General features: G+C 44.1%; 1 protein-coding gene across 5 annotated transcripts in view; it reads left to right on the top strand.

The window, feature by feature from the left end:
* Nucleotides 1-15,058, top strand: part of SMYD3 (SET and MYND domain containing 3) — a 1,114,514-nt gene extending 1,099,456 nt beyond the window's left edge. For all 5 annotated transcript variants that reach the window (XM_075339604.1, XM_075339603.1, XM_075339607.1 and 2 more), the window contains one exon: nucleotides 14,804-15,058. In XM_075339604.1, the coding sequence (XP_075195719.1) occupies nucleotides 14,804-14,905 (102 nt within the window). In that variant the 3' untranslated portion in view covers nucleotides 14,906-15,058. The remainder of the gene's footprint in view (nucleotides 1-14,803) is intronic.
* The last annotated feature ends 2,058 nt before the right edge of the window (nucleotides 15,059-17,116 follow it).

The following is a 17,116-nucleotide window of genomic DNA, read 5'->3' as shown; positions in this document are numbered from 1 at the left end:
ACCACTAGAATCCACAAAATTAAAAAGAAAGATGGTACCATGGTAACAAAAGATGAGGAAATAGTGGAGGAGTTCAGGGCATTCTTTGGCTCGCTGTATGAGGCGGAACCGAGGGAGGTTGACGGGGAAGCTGATTTTATCCATGGTACCGTAGCGCCCATCTTGACAGAGGAACAAAGAGTAGTACTAAACGCCCCTATAAATATTTCAGAAATAGTAAAAACTATTGGCACTCTTAAACTAGCCAAAAGCCCAGGGCCCGACGGATTTAGTAACGAATATTATAAGATCTTGGGAGCCTCTATCGGTCCTCATCTATGTGCAGTGTATAATAAGATAGTCACAGATAGAATAATTCCCGACAGGTTCAATGAGGCAAACATTATAGTATTACTTAAGCCAGGAAAAGACCCACTACTGGTGGAGGGATACAGACCCATCTCATTACTCAACTCTGATTTTAAAATCTTTACTAAAATACTAGCTGACAAATATAGACCACAGCCACACCATGACTAGTACAATATCATATGTCATAGATTAAGTATAGAATTTACATGGTGAGGTTGAGGACCCAGGCAGGTCGCTAGTAAACAATTAAAAGGAGAGAAAAACGCGACCAATTGCCATAGTGTGCAAAAGTGATATCTTTATTAAGTCAGGGAAGGTAAAAGCTGCGGCACAGCCACAAGTGAAAGAGCAAGACACAGGCAATCCAAGATATAATGTAATAGAAACCGTATACCACTAAAATTAGTGCCAACCCATAATTACTGGGATGGTAAACATTGTCCACCAGGGGCATCCAATACAGAGTAACCGGACCGTAATAGATCCAATCGGTTACACATACAATTGTGTGTGCAAGATGAAAATACACTGCATGAACCGACAGACATACCTGGCAGACATAAACGGAGAGCACTGTGACCTGCGTCACCCGACGGCCGTTTCGGCGTCCAAGCCTTCGTCAGGGGGGAGTGGTAAGTGTAGGGAGGTGGGAGATTAAAAACGTGGCGATAGCCAATCAAATCCGATGTACGAGGGGAGTGACGCATGTGGTGCCTTAGCAAGGTAAAGGATTTTTTACAAGCCACGCTGTTGCAACGTAAATTTCTGTCGTCCAGTAGCTACACAGATATGGCCTTGATGATTCTACATAGAGCATATATTACTCCAAAAATTCAATCAAAAATGGACACAAATGCCTTATACTCTTGTTCTAAATGTGGCCTAAGAGACACTGACCTGTTTCACCACTTATGGGACTGTGTTCAGATACAGGGAGTACGGAGAAGCGTTCACTCAGTCTTACAAAACACATACAATATTCAGTTTGCTCTGACACCACAGTGGGCGATTTTTAACATGTTGGAGGAGGCTCAACAAAGTCTTCCGAGAGGTACCAGGGCAATGTTAACTATTTGGGCCTCGGCCACTAGGAAAAGTATCCTACATCTCTGGGTAAATCCTGAAGCACCCTCTCTAGCGTTTATCCAAACAAAACTAATGTTCATATTCAAAATGGACTGGCTAGATGCACTGTCGAATAAGGAGAAGTTGACTAAGCGTTTCTTTGAAACATGGTCTTTATTTATACCTAACTTGGCTACAGTGCTTAAGGATAGACTTAAATCTCAGTTTGGACAGACCTCTTGGTACTTTCTTGAACTGCTCAATGGACACATACCAATTACATAAGTTACCATTTTAAGTTGCTTCTGGTCGCACGCAGAGCGGGGGGAGGGGTGGGCGGGACTGTTTTGATTATAATGTCATCAATGAAATGCTCTTTGTATAAGAGCAGATTGTAAAAGAAATTCGGTTAAAATTCAATAAAAAGATGTTTAAAAAAAAAAAAGAAATACAGTGATGTCACAGTACAATAAAATAAGCACAGTGGTGTCACTAAAAACACAAAGAACTCAGTGATGTAATACTACAGACACAATAAATACACATAATATATATATATATATATATATATATATATATATATATATCAGGCAATATTTTTAACTGGGGGAAAGACCACTCCATATGCATAAATATAAGAAAGGAGAAGAAAGAAGGAGTTTCTTTACAAATTTTACAATAGATTTTCACAAAAAAAGAGAAAAAAGTTACAAATGTGATAATTTACAAAAACACATAGTAAAATGATGTGATAGGAATAGAGCTTATCTCCACACTGCAGTAATAAGTTTGTACAAAAGTAAGGCTTTACACTACTGTCACTTGTCCAGAATACATATCTCATGTAAAGACTAGTGATGGGTGAACCCCCCAATGTTTGTAAAGTCTCTGTTCGGGGTCAGAGATAACGCAAACTTGCCTCTGAACCTCGAGCTTGGATTTTACAGTTATGGGATGGGGTTTGGGGGGCTGTAAACTAAAGAATATAATTAATAATAAATATTGTCATTATACTTACAGGTCCCACGATGCATCCTGCATCCGCTCAGCCGCATGACAACATGAAATTCGGGCTTAGTACCAGCTGAGAATAAAAAGCTGGTATTAACCCCTTTATTAGCCATCGTGCCACAGCCATCAGCGCCGCTGGTCGAGCCGAGTAAAGTGCCTGAAAATGGTGCTAAGAAACAATGCACCATTTCTAGGGGCTGCTGCGGGCTGCAGTTTTTAGCATGGGGACCCAGAACACTTGGACCTTACCATGCTGAGAATCCCAGCACCCAGCTGCCTGGTTTTACCTGACTGGTGATCAAAATACGGTGGGAGCCCACGCATTTTTTTTTAGATATTTTTATAAATAATTAAAAAAAAAATTACTGAGCTTCCCTATATTTTGATTGCCAGCCAAGGTAAAGCCAGGAAGATGGGGGTGGCAGCCCATAGCCATCCACGTTATCTGCGCTGAGAAACAAAAATACCGCGGAGCACTACGTAATTTTTTTAAATTATTTATTTTTACACTACTATGTGTGTGAGGGACCCAACAGTCAATGACGTCAGCTGTGCCGTCGGGTAACCCTGACTCTGACATCAGCGCTCTCACTGCCGACAAGCGCTCACTTTACGGCAGTATTGCAGTGACATCAGTCGAGGATACCCGGGGACACAGCTGAACGGCCTCAGCTGTGCACTCGGGTGAAGGCTCTGACAGCTCTCAGCTGAGTCTGTGTGAGCAGACCTGTGTTTGTCTTCTCACACAGATGTAGCAGAGCTGAAGATGCTCGCCCGCCTTTGTACTACGTTGGAGCTTTTTTTTGGGTAATAAAGATGGAGTCCTAAATGTCTTCTGTTTTATTTCTAATAAAATATTTTTTTCTCTGTGTTGTTTTATTTTACTGTTAAAATAACAGAAAATCACAGACGCTGTGACAGAGTAGGTGTCTGTGATTGGATGCTAGAGTAACCTGAAACTAGCCCATACATTCTAGCATCTAGAATGTATGGGCAGATTCCAGGTAACTCCAATAACCAATCATAGACACCCATTCTGTGTGACAGCATCTGTGATTGGCTGTTGGGTCCCTCACACATATAGTAGTGTAACAAAAAATAAATAATTTAAAAAAATGACAGTGCTCCACGGTATTTTTGATTCTCAGTGCAGATAAAGCGGATGGCTACGGGTTGCCATCCCCACCTGCCTGCCTTTACATTGGCTGGCAATCAAAATACAGGGAAGCCCATTATTTTTTTTCCCGTTTATTATTATTATTTATTTAAAAAAATTAAAAAAAATGGGTGGGCTCCCACCATATTTTGATTGCCAGTCTGGTAAAACCAGGCAGCTGGGGGCTGGGATTCTCAGCGTGGTAAGGTCCAAGTGTTCTGGTCCCCCCATGCTACAAACTGTAGCACGCAACCGCCCCTGGAAATGGCGCATTGTTTCTAAGTGCCATTTCCAAGTGCTTTACCAGGCTCGTCCAGTGGCCCTGATGGCGATGGCACGCTGGCTAATAAAGAGGTTAATACCAGCTTTGTATTCTCAGCTGGTACTAAGTCAGAAATTCATGGTGTCACACCAAATTAGATATTGCCACCATGAATTTTTAGTAAACAGTAAAAAATAAAAACCCACAATTTTTTTTTTATTAGTGATAAAACATAAAAAACATTTAGAGACTCCATCTTTATTATAAAAAAAATCCTTAGTGCGACGTAGTCCACAGGGAGAGCAATACATAGGTAAGGGTGGTTGACATCGGGGAAATCAACATCCAACACCGTGGAGACACCATCACGTGTGTTTCAACGCAGTGACACTAGAACAATGGTCTCCTGGGAAAATATGCAAAACAAGAATGCCGCGGAGACACCATCACATGTTTCTCAATGCTGGCAGGAAACTAGCTAGGTCTTTCACTGGGAAGGAACAACCACGAGAAGGGCAGTCTCCAGTCAAGGAAACAGCCTATACCAAAACATGGTATCCATCCACAGACAGCTGTTTCGGGGTATTTGCCCCTCATCAGTGTGGAGTAGGAAACTGGCTAGTGGGAGCAATGCCTTGTAGAAGACTACATAGGTAAGGATGGTTGACCTCGGGGAGATCAACATCCAACACCGCGGAGACACCATCACGTGTTTCTCAATGCAGTGACACTAGAACAAGGCCCCCTGTGAAAATATGCAAAACAAGAATGCCGCGGAGACACGTCACATGTTTCTCAACACTGGCAGGAGAGCAATGTCAGCTCTGCTTCATCCCTCTGTACAGACAAGTGTCTAAACAGAGCAAGAAGCAGGCTGACACTGAGGGTATGATTCCACTTGCGTATGACTCCTGCTAGTCTCGCAACGGTATGCCAAACCATCTGATAGTTTCATTAGGCAACTTTACATTGACCACGGAGCAACAGTCCAAATGGAACATGGCGACATGACATGACTCAAAGTACAGGAAGGCATCAGATAAGTCTGCAACTTGTCACCATTTTGCGACAATTTATATGCAGAAGCTATTTTTAAAAAGGCTGTACTTGCTGAAAAAGAAGGAATCAAAATTGCAGGACAAATAATCAACAATCTTAAATACATACACTGTGTGCAGAATGGCAAATGAGTATTATCTTGATCACATGATATTTTTTATACATGTCCTACTCCAAGCTGTATAGGCTTGAGAGCCAACTACCAATTAAGTAAATCAGGTGATGTGCTTCTCTGTAATGAGGAGGGGTGTGATGTAATGACATCAACACCCTATATAAGGTGTGCTTAATTATTAGGCAACTTCCTTTCCTTTGGCAAAATGGGTCAGAGAGATTTGACGGGCTCTGAAAAGTCCAATATTGTGAGATGTCTTGTAGAGGGATGCAGCAGTCTTGAAATTGCCAAACTTTTGAAACGTGATCACCGAACAATCAAGCGTTTCATGGCAAATAACCAACAGGGTCGCAAGAAGCGTGTTGGGCAAAAAAGGCACAAAATAACTGCCCATGAATTGAGGAAAATCAAAATTGAGGCTGTCAAGATGCCATTTGCCACCAGTTTGGCCATATTTCAGAGCTGCGACATTACTGGAGTATCAAAAAGCACAAGGTGTGCCATACGCAGGGACATGGCCAAGGTAAGGAAGGCTGAAAAACAACCACCTTTGAACAAGAAACATAAGATAAAATGTCAAGACTAGGCCAAGAAATATCTTAAGACTTATTTTTCAAAGGTTTTATGGACTGATGAAATGAGAGTGACTCTTGATGGGCCAGAGGCTGGATCAGTAAAGAGCAGAAAGCTCCACCCTGACTCAGATGCCAGCAAGGTGGAGGTGGGGTACTGGTATGGGCTGGCATCATCAAAGATGAACTTGTGGGACCTTTTCGGGTTGAGGATGGAGTGAAGCTCAACTCCCAGATCTACTGCCAGTTTCTGGAAGACAACTTCATCAAGCAGTGGTACATGAAGAAGTCGGTATCGTTCAAGAAAAACATGATTTTCATGCAGGACAATGTTCCATCACATGCATCCAACTACTCCACAGCGTGGCTGGCCAGTAAAGGTCTAAAATATGAAAAAATATTGACATGGCTCCCTTGTTCACCTGATCTGAACCCCATAGAGAACCTGTGGTCCCTCATAAAATGTAAGATCTACAGGGAGGGAAAACAGTGCACCTCTCAGAACAGTGTCTGGGAGGCTTTGGTGACTCCTGCATGCAATGTTGATCGTAAACAGATTAAGCAACTGACAGAATCTATGGATGGTAGGCTGTTGAGTGTCATCATAAAAAAGGTGGCTATATTGGTCACTTATTTTTTATTTTGTTTTTGCATGTCAGAAATGTTTATTTCTAAATTTTGCAAATCAAAAGAGGTCCGTGGAGCCTCTGTTAGGAGTCTCAACACAGAAAATAGCCAGATATCCCTCCGGGAAGAACCTAGCCAAGGAGTGGCTCTTTTTAAGGAGACCACCATAACCACCATATTAAGTGGCCCTTTTATTTAATATCCAACTCTTTGATGAGTTTAAAAAGATATGACAAGGGAAATACAAGGCCAGGTATCCACCCACAGACAGCTGTTTTGGGGTATTGCCCCTCATCAGTGTGGAGTAGGATTCTGGCTAGGTGGGAGCAATGCCTAGTAGACTAGCAAGACAAAACAATCACTGATCTCGGGGAGTCCAGCCAGAGAAAACACTGCCGGCAGCCTGCAAAGGCACTCAACATAGTGAAATCCTAGGTGCATTGCCCCCTGGGAAGTATGCAAATCAAAAAAGGTCCGTGGAGCCAATGTTAGGAGTCTCGACACAGAAAATAGCCAGATATCCCTCCGGGTGGCTTTTTGGGTTGATTGAGAACATAGTTGTTGATCAATAATAAAAAAAAATGCTCTAAAATACAACTTGCCTAATAATTCTGCACACAATGTAGATGATACACCATTGATAGCAACACGCTAGATGGAATGAAGGCCTTATTACAGAGTATCAAAATTAAAAACTCGAACATGGGACTGCTACTCAACACAAAGACGACCAAAATTTTGACTACTGCCAAGCTTTACTGGGATACATTTGAGATGGCTGGCGACGAACTGGAAGTTGTAAAGGACTGAAATCTACTCAGATCAATGATCACTAGGAGAACAGCTATTAGCAAATCAACAATGACGTCCCAGGCAAGGTCTTCAAATCAAGGAATAATTAATTGGCAATGAAGACACAGCCCGTACATAGTTTGGTCTTTTATGTGTTAACATTCAGATGAAAAACCTGAACAATAAAGAAACAAGAAAAAAGAAGAATTCATGCCTTCAAAATGTGATGCTTTAGAAGGATGTTGTCAATCAGATGGATCACAGGAAGAACAAACAATTCAATTTTGGGACAAATCATGCCAGATGTCACTCGAAGCAAAGATGGCCAAGCTACAACTTGCCTACTTTGAACACATCAAGCAAAGAGTGCAATTATTGATTAAGTAGATCATGGTTTAAAGAAGAGAAGTAATAAAGTGAAGAGGGTAAAGCTGGTGTCACACTAAACGACAGCGACAACGACGTCGCTGTTACGTCACCATTTTCGGTGACGTAACAGCGACCTTGTAAGTCGCTGTTATGATCGCTGCTTAGCTGTCAAACACAGCAGAAGCAGCGATCATAACGTCGCTGTGCTACATGTGCAGAGAGCAGGGAGCCGCGCTTAGCGCTGGCTCCTTGCTCTCCTGCAGCACACATCGGGTTAATTAACCCGATGTGTGCTGCAGCTACATGTCACAGTTCAGAGAGCAGGGAGCCGCGCTTAGCGCTGGCTCCTTGCTCTCCAGCAGCACACATCGGGTTAATTAACCCGATGTGTGCTGCAGCTACATGTCACAGTTCAGAGAGCAGGGAGCCGAGCTTAGCGCTGGCTCCTTGCTCTCCTGCAGCACACATTGGGTTAATTACCCGATGCGTACTGCAGCCACATGTCACAGTGCAGGAGCCGGCACTGGCAGCAAGAGCGGAGGCCGGTAACCAGCGTAAACATCGGGTAACTAGGGAAAGGTCTTCCCTTGGTTACCCGATGTTTACGCTGGTTACAGCTTACCGCAGCTGCCAGTGCCGGCTCCTGATCGCTTCATTTCGTCGCTCTCTCGCTGTCACACACAGCGATGTGTGTGTCACAGCGGGAGAGTGACGACCAAAAAATGAAGCTGGACATTCAGCAACGACCGGCGACCTCACAGCAGGGGCCAGGTCGTTGCTGGATGTCACACACAGCGACAGCGACGGGACGTCGCTGCAACGTCACAGAAAATGGTGACGTAGCAGCGACGTCGTTGTCGTCGTCGTTATGTGTGACACCAGCTTAAGACTAGCAACCCGATGACTTGTTACTTGAACAACTCTGTTGGACCTATCTAGACTTGTACAAGATCGATCCTTCTAAAGATCTATCATCTATAAAATCGCCGTAGCTCAAGATCAACTAAGGGCCATTTAAAACATAGAAAAACCATCATCTTTGTCCAGGCTATTTCCATTTTTTTCTGTTTAGGCACTGGTTTCAATTTTGATTACGGTAATTTTTATTAGTTGATATTCAGTATATTTAAATTGAAAATTGCTTTTGCCAGTTTTAAGTAATTGCAGTGACCATTGTGTTTTTTTCTTACTTTACCATAAAGAAACCGACATTTTTGTCCATGTGTCTGCCACACATAGCGCTTTGTATTGAGCTTAAAAGGATCTATCTTGGTCTCATCTGAACACAGCACCTTTTTCCTATTAGCTGTGTCCCCTACATCGCATGTGTGAAAAGGGGCTCTGGTGGCATTTGGAGTGCCCATTGGTTGCTAAGACTGCTAACGGCCTTCTAAAGGCCCCGATGACTGCCATATAAAAACTTCTATGAAGACCAGCCAGTGGCTGGGCTTCATAGGAGATAATCTATTTCACAATCCATTGTTCTATTTTGTTACATATGTTACATAAGTGATCAAGATATTGCAGGAGACTAATTAAAAATACCCAGAAAAAAATAATATATACGTATAAGTCAACCCCCTCCCTCCATCCTTTTCTCCAAATGTAAATAGCCAAAATCTAATATATATATTAGATATACATTTAAATACATTTATTCAGCAATATCACTTATTTTTCTTTTTTCTATATATTATATATATATATATATATATATATATATATATACAGTATGTACACATACATATATACATATATATATGAGAAAAATAAGTGATATTGCTGAATAATTGTCTGAACAAATGTTTATCCCATATGATATATATAGAAAAAACAATAAGTCAATTCAAAGCAGTTTCTTACAGTTACACAGAAATACTTTAACCTTAAAACCAAGCAATTTATTAATCCCAAATTTCGTATAACAGACAAAAAAAAATTCACATAAAAATCGCTGTAATATAATCAGTTCCACCAAAAATCCCTATTGGTGACTATATAAAGTACATCATGCTCTACCTATCTATATATATAATTGCCTTATTCTGTCTGTCTGTCTGTCTGTCTTGCTCCAAAATTGTGTTACGGTGACACAAAGCTGATTGGCCGCTGGGCTCGCCATGGCCCCGCCCCTCCGCACGGATTGGCCGCTCGCCTCGCCTCCGCCCCCCCCCACGGATTTGTCGCTCGCCTCGGCCTGGCCCCGCCCTCCGCATGGATTGGCCACTCGCCCCGGCCCTCCGCACGCATCGCCAGACATAACCTTGCGCTGCTGGGATCGTGACGGAGCCGGTGAACACTGGTAACCATTATACACATCGGGTAACTAAGGTCCCTTGGTTACCCGATGTGTATCATAGTTACCAGTGTACACCGGCTCCGTCACGATCCCAGCAGCGCCAGACATAACCTTGCGATGCTGGGATCTTGACGGAGCCGGTGAACGCTGGTAACCATTATACACATCGGGTAACTAAGGTCCCTTAGTTACCCGAGGTGTGTCATAGTTACCAGCGTACACTGGCTCCCGGTACACATTATAGTCCTCCTATTATATTCCTCTCTGAGTATAATAGGAGAACTATTATAGCATGGGGGATGGAGCACGATGGGGTGCGCAGCATGGGGGATGTAGCACGATGGGGGGTGCGCAGCATGGGGGATGTAGCATGATGGGGAGTGCGCAGCATGGAGGATGGAGCACGATGGGGAGTGCGCAGCATGGGGGATGGAGCACGATGGGGAGTGCACAGCATGGGGGGTGGAGCACGATGGGGGGTACGCAGCATCGGGGATGGAGCACGATGGGGAATGCACAGCATAGGGGATGGACCACGATGGGGTGCGCAGCATGGGGGATGTAGCACGATGGGGGATGCGCAGCATGGGGGATGTAGCACGATGGGGGGTGTGCAGCATGGGGGATGTAGCATGATGGGGAGTGCGCAGTATGGGGGATGGAGCACGATGGGGAATGTGGAGCATGGAGGATGGAGCACGATGGGGAGTGCGCAGCATGGGGGATGGAGCACGATGGGGAGTGCGCAGCATGGGGGATGGAGCACGATGGGGGGTGTGCAGCATCGGGGATGGAGCACGATGGGGAATGCGCAGCATAGCGGATGGAGCATGATGGGGAATGCGCAGCATAGGGGATGGAGCACGATGGGGGGTGGGCAGCATGGGGGATGGAGCACAATGGGGGGGTGCGCAGCATGGGGGATGGGGCACGATGGGGGGTGCGCAGCATGGGGGATGGAGCACGATGGGAGGTGCACACCTCCCCCCCAACACACACACAACACACCACACACACACTGGGAACCACAAACACCGCCATACACAGACACCCACACACACAGACAACGCCGCACACACACAACACCCAACACACAAACACCGCGGCACACACAAATATACGCACATACTGTGCAACACACACATTGCACAAAACATACCTCCCCCCAAAACACACCACACCCACACAAACCGCGCAACACACACACAACGCTACAGACACACAGCGCTCCACAAACAACGCAACACACGCAACACACATACAACACCGCTCTCACCCCCCGCCACACCCAGACAACACCCAGAACATGTACAGCGCCCTACACAAACACTTGGTAACTACACACAACAACATCTATATATATATATATAACAAAAATCATACATGAACTACACAATACGTAAATTCTAGAATACCCGATGCGTAGAATCGGGCCACCTTCTAGTATTAAAATAAGTAAAGCGGTATATGTATGGTAGTCAACAACAACATGGGGGTGCTATCAAATAAATGCCTAGAAATTGCAACCTGCTTAAAACCTATCCCTGCCTAGCAACAGAGGTTTCAACGCCCTAGGTTCATATGGCACCCCGTTCCACGACTGCTTACTCTCCACATTGTCCTTCCACTTGCCCTATCCACACCATTATATAGCAGTGGATAAAAGACTATAACATTAGGTATGCGCATAAATAATCAATCACTTAGCTTAGGGGCATATGAATGGGTGCCGCCACCGATGCCACAGATCTTCTTTTGGGCTATTATGCCTGGAGGCCGGAATAAAGTCCACTGAGGAACCTTTGAAATTTTGATGAAGGGGAAAACACGTCGGGACCAAGGGACTCCTAGCATCAGGACTGGATTCCACAAAAAAAGCTCTCATATACAGTGCTGGTCAGAAGTATTGGCACCCCTGAAATTCTGTCAGATAATACTCAGTTTCTTCTTGAAAATGATTGCAATCACAAATTCTTTGGTATTATCTTCATTTATTTTGCTTGCAATGAAAAAACACAAAAGAGAATGAAACAAAAATCAAATCGTTGATCATTTCACACAAAACTCCAAAAATGGGCCAGACAAAAGTATTGGCACCCTTAGCCTAAAGCGGGCTTTACACACTACGATATCGTTAATGATTTATCATCAGGATCACGTTGTTTGTGACGCACATCCGGTGTCATTAACGATATCGCAGTGTGTGACACTTATGTGCGACCTAAAACGATCGCAAAAGCGGCCAAAATCGTTTGCCATGGAGAGGTCGTCCTAAAACAAAAAATCGTTCTCTTCTAATTAGTGATGTTGTTCCTCGTTCCTGCGTCAGCACACATCGCTGTGTGTGACACCGCAGGAGCAAGGGACATCTCCTTACCTGCCTCCACCGCCAATGCAGAAGGAAGGAGGTGGGCAGGATCTTTACGTCCCGCTCATCTCCGCCCCTCCGCTTCTATTGGACGGCTGCCGCGTGACGTCGCTGTGACGCTGTACGACCTGCCCCCTTAGACAGGAGGCGGATCGCCGGCCAGAGCGATGTTGCAGGACAGGTAACTCCATGTGACGGGTGTAAGCGAGGTTGTGCGCGAGGGGCAGCGATTTGCCCGTGTCGCACAACCGACGGGGGCAGGTACGATCGCTTGCGATCTCGCTAGCGAGATTGAAGCGTGTAAAGCCCGCTTTATACTTGGTAGCACAACCTTTAGCCAAAATAACTGCAAACAACCGCTTCCAGTAACCATCAATGAGTTTCTTACAATGCTCTGCTGGAATTTTAGACCATTCTTCTTTGGCAAACTGCTCCAGGTCCCTGAGATTTGAAGGGTGCCTTCTCCAAACTGCCATTTTGAGATCTCTCCACAGGTGTTCTATGAGATTCAAGCAGTCTAGTGCCAGAGGCAGCAAAGCAACCTCTGCCATGTTTGACTGTAGGGACCGTGTTCTTTTCTTTGAATGCCTCTTTTTTTTTTCCTGTAAACTCTATGTTGATGGCTTTTCCCAAAAAGCTCTACTTTGGTCTCATCTGACCAGAGAACATTCTTCCAAAACGTTTTAGGCTTTCTCAAGTAAATTTTGGCAAACTCCAGCCTGGCTTTTTTATGTCTCGGGGTAAGAAGTGGGGTCTTCCTGGGTATCCTACCATACAGTCTCTTTTTATTCAGACGCTGACGGATAGTACGGTTTGACACTGTTGTACCCTCGGACTGCAGGGCAGCTTGAACTTGTTTGGATGTTAGTCGAGGTTCTTTATCCACCATCTGCACAATCTTGTGTTGAGATCTCTCGTCAATTTTTCTTTTTCTTCCACATCTAAGGAGGTTATCCACAGTGCCATGGGTTTTAAACTTCTTGATGACACTGCGCACCGTAGACACAGGAACTTTCAGGTTTTTGGAGATGGACTTGTAGCCTTGAGATTGCCCATGCTTCCTCACAATTTGGATTCTCAAGTCCTCAGACAGTTCTTTGGCCTTCTTTCTTTTCTCCATGCTCAATGTGGTACACACAAGGACACAGGACAGAGGTTGAGTCAACTTTAATCCATGTCAACTGGCTGCAAATGTGATTTAGTTATTGCCAACACCTGTTAGGTGCCACAGGTAAGTTACAGGTGCTGTTAGTTACACAAATTAGAGAAGCATCACATGATTTTTCAAACACTGCCAATACTTTTATCCACCCCCTTTTTTATGTTTGGTGTGGAATTATATTTAATTTGGCTTTATGACAAATTTGTTTTTTTTTTCATTGAAGACAAATTAAATGAAGATAATAATACCAAAGAATTTGTGATTGCAATCATTTTCAAGAAGAAACTGAGCATTATCTGACAGAATTGCAGGGGTGCCAATACTTTTGGCCAGCACTGTAGTTATGTTGATGGAAAAACTAAAACCATTTTGGCTACTGGAAACCAAAAGCGTAAAAATAAAAAAAATCTCCTGCTGCTGAAGGGAAATTTGCTTCCCCATATAAGAGTGACATGATGTAGGTGAAGAGACCCTGATTCCAGTCATGTATCACTTACTGGGCTACTTTTAATAGTTTTGATAAGTCATTGTTTTAGCTCCTGGTAATCTAGCAATTCTCTGAATGCTGAGCTCTGTATAACCCAGCCTACACCACTGATTGATTTTTGTGTAAACTATGCATAGGCATAAAGCTACTAATCTATGGTTAGCAAAAGCTTGCGGATATGGAGGAATACATAGTAGCAGGTTTACAAATGCTTGGTGGCATCATAGTCTATGTCACTAGATTTTTGTTATCAATAATATATGGACAAAATCAATCTAAGGCCTGCGCCACACATCCGTGCCTCCGGCACGTGTTTGTCATTTTTTACACGTACCGGCGGCACGGAGACATGTACAGCAATGCTACCCTATGGTAGCAGGCACACACACGTAAAACCACACGGAACGTGTGTCCGTGTGCGTTTGTACGTGTGTGCGATTTTCAAAGCGCTGACATGTCAGTGTTTTCTCCGGCAGCACGGGTGTTACACGGCCCGCACCCGTACCACACGGGTGTAGTGTGGATGCGGTCCCGTGTGACACGCGCCGGAGTAAACACACATGTCAGGGAAAAAAATAAAAAACATTAACTCACCTTCTCCAGCCCTCCTGTCTCTGCCGCTGCTGCCTCTTGCTGCCGACCGCCGCTCATTATTCTCATTGAATATTCACTTCACTGCCTGGCAGCAGCAGCAGCGGGGAGACAGGAGGGCTGGAGACCGAGGATCAGCACCACGGACAGCAGCGCGGACATCAGGAAGGACCAGGTGAGTATAATAATTACCGGTTCTACGTGTGCTATCGCGGATAGCACACGTAGAACACACGTGTCACGCACGTACCAGAGACACGTACTTACCTGCACGCAACACGCAGGGGAAATACGTGTCTCTCGGCACGTGCGTGAAATTCACGTGAGTGTGGCAGAGGCCTAAAGAGTTAAGAGTGGTGTCCAAATACTTTTGTCAGTATAATGCATACACAGAATATGTATATAAGAATGACATTAAGTTACCTTGAATTGTTGAAATGGGAATACAACATTAGAACAATTTACTATTAAAATCTTTTCTTCTTTTTACACTCTTATAATTCTTCATTTTTTTCAGGCCTTTCAGATCATGAAAGTTACACATGGAAGAGACCATAGTTTGACTCGGGATCTGATGGAGCTGTTAGGAGAATGTGAGATGGGAATGGGAGCAATATAAAGAAAACCCTACTTCACCTTGTACTAAAGAATAATCTCAGTTGCTATCTTTATTACGGTATAATACAATAAATCTACATTGTTACATTAAACAAATGTTCCACAAATATAATCAATGCCATCAATATGTTATAAATAAAAGTGTTCTATTTTGGCTCATTTTTGTGAAGTATTTTGTCTTAAATGTGAATCTAAAAAAGTTCACTGTATAGAATTTGTCCAAAATCAGTAAATCACTAAATCACTACACTAGAAGAACTTTTTAAAGTTGATATCTTGGAACACAAGGACAGTCGGCCTTTCCTTCTCAGAAGACATGATGCCCAAGGAGATGGATAACATGATTTTAATGCCAATTTATGATGCAGGCCCTGAGAGCCAACGTGGTAGGGAAACTGTCAGTGGTATTTGCACTCTGAGCCAGGACAAACCTCATGGTTGGAGTCAGGTGGGTGGTAAAAAGGTGCCGGTGATGTGTGTCAAAAACATCCTCTTGAGCCAAATAAGCTTTTCCTGCAGTCAGCTCTGAAGCAAGTAATGCCGCATATGCTGTTGGTAAATGAGGTTCTGCAGTGCCTTAATGTAGCGATGAGCGAACCTGAACTGTAAAGATCAAGATTTGTACCGTGTCCGGTGCTCAAATCTTAACACGTACTTCTCAAAGAAGTATGTGGTCAAGATCAAACTTTGAGTGCTGATCAAATGCTGAGTAAACTTTGGCTGTGCTTGAGAGTTTCAACAATCAACAAGCGTTTTGGCTATGGATGCTGATTATTGGCATCACAGCCATGCTGATTATTGGCATGGCTGTGATTGGCTGGCGCACCATGTGACCTGGCCAGTATAACTGCCAGATCACGGGGGGCAGTGCTATTGTAATCTGACTAGTGGAAGGACAGGACGCTGCTTGTTTGATGAACAGTATTAGGTTTCTCCTCTCTCTGCAGACTCCTAAACAGGCTCTTGTAATTACTCTGCACTAGACTCTGTGGGGTACTCTTAAAAAAGACTCCGTAGAGGTACTCTGAAAAAGGCTTTGTGTGGCCACTCTGCACCAGGCTCCATTGGGTGTACTATTAAAAAAGGCTCTGTGGGAGCTGTGGAGACACAAGTGTCAGTAGGTGCTCTCATCTGCTGGCCTGGCTGTCTTCAGAAAAACTACACGGACCTGGGCTCATCGCACTGAATACTTGGACTTATTCCCGTGGGCAGAACACTATTCAGACAACACAGGGTGAGGGAGACACACAGATTGATAATACTTTATTGGTTCACTAAAAGACAAAAACATATTTACATTCCCAGCAAGAATGCAAGATGGTACAACTGACAGAGTCTCAACCTTCCACTGACCTGCCAGGGATTAGAATCTTTGTTTCTTCAGGGCCTCAAGGACCAACTATCTCAGCTAGCAGCACTCTGCTTTTAGCGGGCACACACTGAGAGGAGATAGCGGCAAGCTTAGGAAGCTGACTGCGCATGGCAAGATATTTGGCCAGGCCTTGAGTCTCCACAGGAACACTCTGCACCAGACTCTGTGGGGTACTCTTAAAAAAGGCTCTGTAAAGGTACTATGAAAAAAGGCTCTGTTATGGTACTCTGAAAAACTGCTCTGTATGGCCACTCTGCACCTGGCTCTGTAAGGTTACGCTTAAAAAAGGTTCTGTGGGGGTACGCTTAAAAAAGGTTTTGTAGGGGTACTCTTTTAAAAAAGGCTCTGTGGGGGTACTCTTAATAAAGGCTTTGTAGGGGTACACTTAAAAAAGACTCCATGGGAGTACTCTTAAAAAAAGTCTTTGTGGGGGTACTCTTAAAAAAAGGCTCTGTGGGAGTTATCTTAAGAAAGTCTCTGTAGGGTAGGTACTCTGAAAAAAGGCTCTGTGTGGGTACTATTCACCAGACTCTGTGGGGTTACTCTTCAAAAGGCTCTGTGGGGGTACTCTGCACCAGGCTATGTGGGGATAATCTTAAAAAAAGCTCTGTGTGGGCACTCTGCACCAGATTCTGTGGGGATACTCTTAAAAAAGGCCCTGTGGGGGTACTCTGCACCAAGCTAGGTGGGGGTACTCTTAAAAAGGCTCTGTGTAGGTACTCTGTAACAGACTGTATGGAGATATTCTTAAAAAGGGCTATGTGGTGGTACTCTGCACCAGGCTATGGGGGAGTACTCTTAAAAAAGACACTCTGTGGGTACTGTGAAAAAAGGCTCTGT

This window comes from Anomaloglossus baeobatrachus, chromosome 3 (assembly GCF_048569485.1).
Source record: "Anomaloglossus baeobatrachus isolate aAnoBae1 chromosome 3, aAnoBae1.hap1, whole genome shotgun sequence".
NCBI lineage: Eukaryota > Metazoa > Chordata > Amphibia > Anura > Aromobatidae > Anomaloglossus > Anomaloglossus baeobatrachus.
This window is presented reverse-complemented; position numbering and strand designations above follow the sequence as displayed.